This window comes from Brachyhypopomus gauderio, unplaced genomic scaffold (genome assembly GCF_052324685.1).
Source record: "Brachyhypopomus gauderio isolate BG-103 unplaced genomic scaffold, BGAUD_0.2 sc64, whole genome shotgun sequence".
Classification (NCBI taxonomy): Eukaryota; Metazoa; Chordata; class Actinopteri; order Gymnotiformes; family Hypopomidae; genus Brachyhypopomus; species Brachyhypopomus gauderio.
The window spans coordinates 1,688,823-1,694,822 of NW_027506885.1; the positions used below are offsets into that span (position 1 = coordinate 1,688,823).

The 6,000-nt window shown below is 46.1% G+C and overlaps 1 protein-coding gene across 1 annotated transcript in view; it reads right to left on the reverse strand.

Moving 5' to 3' along the window:
* Positions 1–6,000, reverse strand: part of LOC143490285 (putative E3 ubiquitin-protein ligase HERC1) — a 108,988-nt gene that overhangs the window by 91,045 nt on the left and 11,943 nt on the right. The window contains 4 exon segments of the mRNA XM_076988931.1: positions 849–974; positions 1,941–2,106; positions 2,869–3,003; positions 3,643–3,814. Coding sequence (XP_076845046.1) covers positions 849–974; positions 1,941–2,106; positions 2,869–3,003; positions 3,643–3,814 — 599 coding nt within the window.

Here is a 6,000-nt window from a genome sequence, read left to right on the forward strand (position 1 = left end):
GTGTAAGGGTGTGTGTGTGCTGTGTGGTTGTGTAAGGGTGTGTGTGTGCTGTGTGGTTGTGTAAGGGTGTGTGTGTGCTGTGTGGTTGTGTAAGGGTGTGTGTGTGCTGTGTGGTTGCGTAAGGGTGTGTGTGTGCTGTGTGGTTGCGTAAGGGTGTGTGTGTGATGTGTGTGTTTGTGTAAGGGTGTGTGTGTGATGTGTGTGTGTGTGTGCTGGGTGGTTGTGTAAAAGTGTGTGTGATTGGCTGTGTGGTTGTGTAAGGATGTGTGTGCTGGGTGGTTGTGTAAGAGTGCGTGCGATTGGCTGTGTGGTTGTGTAAGGATGTGTGTGCTGGGTGGTTGTGTAAGAGTGTGTGTGATTGGCTGTGTGGTTGTGTAAGAATCTGTGTGTGCTGGGTGGTTGTGTAAATGTGCGTGTGATTGGCTGTGTGGTTGTGTAAGAATCTGTGTGTGCTGGGTGGTTGTGTAAGAGTGCGTGTGATTGGCTGTGTGGTTGTGTGTGCTGGGTGGTTGTGTAAGAGTGCGTGCGATTGGCTGCGTGGTTGTGTAAGAGTGCGTGTGATTGGCTGCGTGGTTGTGTAAGAGTGCGTGTGATTGGCTGCATGTGTCAGTGGAAGCATGCGGCAGCTGTGATGGGGGAGGTGCGGGAACTGGACACGGCTAAGAGGAGGAGGAAATGAAATCACCACAACAACAACAAAACTAGTCAGGGGCGTGGCTAAGAGGCACATACAGTTGTCAGGGGCGTGGCTAAGAGGCACATATAGCATGTGTGTCCAGCTGGCATGCTGACCTCTAACATCCACTCCCATATTTCAACATTTACAGCGTGTGTGTGTGTGTGTGTACCTGTCCTTTAGAGAGACTTTCCCAGCTCTCTGGACCCTGAGGTAGCAGCGAATGTAGCAGTTCTGTTCTCTCCCTGAGAGGCGGTAGCAAGAGAGACGCTCCAATAGACAGAGTGTTCATCACCTCCTACACACACACACACACACACACACACACACACACACACACACACACACACACACACACACACACACACACAGGGATGATATTTTAGCACCAATGAATGACTCATATGTGCTAGGCTGTGAAAATCCAGACCAAACAGACCAACCCATTGTTTTTGAAGTACTAAAATGTAGGTTGTGGGATAATTTCCAGCATTATCCCTTAAACTTAAAACACTTTACACAGCAACTGGATTTTCAAACCAATCTGACAGGCTAAACACCCACTGAAAGACAAAGATTTATTTTTGTGGGAACACAGCTTCCGACCTCCAGCATCATTACATCGTAACCACGTAAAGACCATCGTCGTGTAATCGTCACGTCGTAATCGTCACGTCGTAATCGTCGCGTCGTAATCGTCGCGTCGTAATCGTCGCGTCGTAATCGTCGCGTCGTAATCGTCGCGTCGTAATCGTCGCGTCGTAATCGTCACGTCGTAATCGTCACGTCGTAATCGTCACGTCGTAATCGTCGCGTCGTAATCGTCGCGTCGTAATCGTCGCGTCGTAATCGTCGCGTCGTAATCGTCGCGTCGTAATCGTCGCGTCGTAATCGTCGCGTCGTAATCGTCGCGTCGTAATCGTCGCGTCGTAATCATCACGTCGTAATCATCACATCGTAATCATCACATCGTAATCATCGCGTCGTAATCATCGCGTCGTAATCATCGCGTCGTAATCATCGCGTCGTAATCATCACGTCGTAATCATCACGTCGTAATCATCACGTCGTAATCATCACGTCGTAATCATCACGTCGTAATCATCACGTCGTAATCATCACATCGTAGATTAACAAGTCATTAACGAAAAGGCACATAAACCAAAGGAGAGGGGCGGTGCACGGAGGCGGGGCATGGAGGCGGGGGCAGTGTGGGGGCGGAGCTTGGAGGCGCCGCGTGGAGGAGGAGCAGCTGGCAGCGCACCTGCTGTAAACATTCAGGCACGTTGGAGTCGATGAGTCTGAAGAGGAGGTTGCGGAGGGGCCGGGCTTGGGCTCCCAGAACCGCTGCCCCTGTGGCACCAGCGTGGGCCAGAGACAGGTGGACCGACAGGAGCTTCATGCACAGCAGCACAAACTGGTGATGCTCCCTGGAGAAGAGAGAAAGGACAGAGACACAAGACAATGTTTGGTAGTGCAGGATGGGGCCTGTGTGTGTGTGTGTGTGTGTGTGTGTGTGTGTGTGTGTGTGTGTGTGTGTGTGTGTGTGTGTGCCAGTCTCGACCTTGACTGTGTGTCTGATGGGGATTCTTAACAGCTGTTGCGGAGACCTCTTCAGGGTCAAGGTAAGTTTCTCTGGTCTCACTCCGACTAGCGGTGATGAATGTTCTCACCACACTCACACACAAATGTTCTCCCCCTCAATCAAAGGTGAGTGGAGTGACACTAGTGTGGATGTGAGCCCCGTGTGCTGCGTTGTCTCTGCACGGGTACTGAACACATGCGGGTGGTGTTGGGCAGGGCGGAGCAGACATGCACCACAGCCCCATGTACTGGGAGAACACCGTCAAACAACATGGGTGGGAGCAGAGAGTGGGAGGCACTGTGGAAATGGTGTGTGTGTGACCTCTTTGAGGAGAACGGAGGTGGTGGTGGTGGTGGTGGTGGTGTGTGTGTGTGCGTGTGTGTGTGTGTGTGTCACCTCTTTGAGGAGAACGGAGGTGGTGGTGGTGGTGGTGGTGTGTGTGTGTGTGTGTGTGTGTCACCTCTTTGAGGAGAACGGAGGTGGTGGTGGTGGTGGTGGTGGTGGTGTGTGTGTGTGTGTGTGTGTGTGTGTGTGTGTGTGTGTGTGTGTGTGACCTCTTTGAGGAGAACGGAGGTGGTGGTGGTGTGTGTGTGTGTGTGTGTGTCACCTCTTTGAGGTGAACGGAGGTGGTGGTGTGTCCATGCTGATGTTGTCACAGTAACGCTCCAGGAAGCTACGCAGGAACGTGAACGTGCTTTCTTCCAGGTCAACACAGAAGGGCCTGTGCCACGCCACCAGCTGCCTGCAGAGATGAACACACACGCACCACACACACACACACACACACACACACACACCATACACACACACACACACACACACACTATTAAAACCACTCTACACAGTGTTGATGATCACAGATCTGGCAAATTTGTAATCACTCGGATCCCCAAAGCTGCCTTGTGTGCTGTATCCATTACACAAAGGTCAAGTCATTATGCTAAAATGCTAATGCAGGAAGACAGCTGAACCACAACAGGTCGTGAAATCACAGTAACAGAACCTGCCTAACCCACAACAGGTCATGAAATCACACTAACACAATCTCCCTAAACTACAACAGTTCATGAAATCACACTAACACAATCTCCCTAAACTACAACAGGTCATGAAACTACAACAATTAGTAGCAATGCTGGTTCTGGTAGCAGCAGTTATGTTAGTAGTAGTAGTGGTAGCGCTTGTCCTGGTAGTAGTAATATCACTACCAGGATATTAGTAATATTAGAATACTATACTGTAATATTAATATTAGTGATATCCCTCTCTTCCTCCCACTCTCTTCACTTCTCTCCCTCTTTTTCTCTCTACTTTTCACCATGTCTTTCTATCTTCTCACCCCCTGACTCCTTCCACCCCCCCTCCCCTCTGCGATGTTTACCTGTCTGTGGGGACTGCTGTCCAAGCCAGGCTGTGGGAGGTGCCTGCTGTGATCTGTTGGATTGACAGCCCCTCTAGGCCAATCACTTTTTTAGGCTTGGTGACCGGCGTGGACGTGTGGCCCTGCCCACACTGTCCCATGGCGTTATTTCCCCAGGCGTAGACCTCATTTTCTAAGACAAACCATTTTACAAAAAAACTATTACATTTAATCATCAATGCTGGATGAAACAAGCAGAAACATAATGAGTGAAATCACCGGGCAATAAAACCATTTTAGAAAGTTAGAGTTTATATGGTTTTTTAGTGTGTCAGTGCTACATAATTATATATTATTTATTCCTAATTAACGCTGTTGATATGCTTAACTAGGGCTGGACAATATGGGCAAATTTATATCATGATATATTTATTAATTTCGGTCAATACGATATAATTCCGATATCAATATGAACAATAACAATGGATGTCTGTACCTACAAATGTCTGAAAAATTAATGTTAAGTATATGAACCATCATACTATGAAACTATATTTACTTTTTAAAAATTAAAATTGTACAAATAAGTCAACTTTTTATTTGTATTCAGCCTTCATATATGAACATGAAGCACAACATCACTGTCAAATAAACAAACTCATCGAGAAGCCTCTCGCTGCAGCCTGCAGGAAGGCGGAGTTGGACATCCAACCCGCCCACATCCAACTCCACCCTCTTCTCAAGTCCGAAGCCACGCCCATGTTACGTTCGAAACTCGGACTATTTTTGCTCCCAGTAAACAGAACTTCCAGATTTTAATTAGTTTAACAGATGCCAAGAAAAACACTCACATGTTATTGACCAAAATGTACGTTTTTCTTTATTATCCCACAGTCTTGGAACAATCTTTTTAGATTTTTTTTGAATAGTTTAATTGACAGTTCTGAATATGTACAGGACATACAAATGATTGAAATTACATTACTCTCTTACCCAAAGGTACAGCAATAAAATAAATATTAATGTAGCAGCAGTGGTTGTAAAGTTCCTTTACAACTTTACTAAAACAAGGCACAGGGAAAGGCACATGATAAGACACTGAGCCGTCGTCAGTGTCCCTGGGCTGCGTGGTGGCAACATCATAATGTGCTTAGCCATTAGTCAGAATAGTGTTCATCGTGCCACTCTTGGTCTCTACAACACTGCCATATCACTAGAGTTGCTCAGGTGTGTCGCCATTTGCGAAAGTGGGCTGGGCTGCTTGAGTACACTAAACACCAACATTACTATTACACCCAGTGCTTAATTTGTAAATCAAACGATGCCGGAACGCAAACAGCGGCATGAGACACAGGGTCACTGAGGCCAACAATGTCACCAAATCGCACACAAAACCCAATGCTTAGGCGCACAAATGTCAAAATAACAAGTCAATTCGTATATATATAAATTACTTTTATATATAAATATATAAATTATTTACTTGTGTTTTATAAGTGTTTTAAGTGCAGAAGTGCATTTTAAGTGCATTTTCCAGTACTTTAGCCTAAATTCCAGCACTTTTCAAATCTGAAACACAATACAACATTAAAATTGGTCAGGTAAATGTTCCTTCCCCTGTGTTTGAGGGGTGTTTCTTTATACTACCACATATCGTTTCAGGAGGACACTGCAAAGAATGTGACGCGCGCGAGGTGTGCGGAGGCGCGCTACGGTCACTCACGAAAGTATAACTAGCTTTATAGGGGAGACACGGAAAGGCATCGCTAAAAGGGAGAGCTCTTATGTGATTTAGGAATGTGGATCTTGTGTTTAAAAATGTCTTTTATAGAATTATTTGTTCAATTAATTGGTTCAACGCAGACAGATTTCTTCATAACTTATAATTAGTAGGCTTGAAAGTTACCGGATCGAGGCAGACAGTTCCCGGAACGCACCCTTCAAAATGAAAGAGTTCCCCGATCCTGTTCCGGCAGGATCCGGCTCAAATTAAGCCCTGATTACACCCCTTCTCCATTGCCAACATTATCAACATACCCCTTCTCTATCACCAACATTATCAGTAAACATTACCATTTTAATTGTGTACTTATAGTAGCAGAGTTGCCAACTGTCACGCATTGAGCGTGAGACACACGCATTTGACCGTCTTCACACGCTTTCACGCCACACATCCGATTTCTCACGCCAAAAAAATCCAGTTTATTTACCTCTGATCCACATATATGATTCAATGAGTTACTAGTTCGCTCTGGCGCCAACCACCGGCGATCGATCGATCGATCGCGATATAATACTTAATTTGTGTCCATTTTACATCCCCCCGTCAACATTTTACGTTCGCCACCCAATAAATAAAAATAATGAATAACATACGTG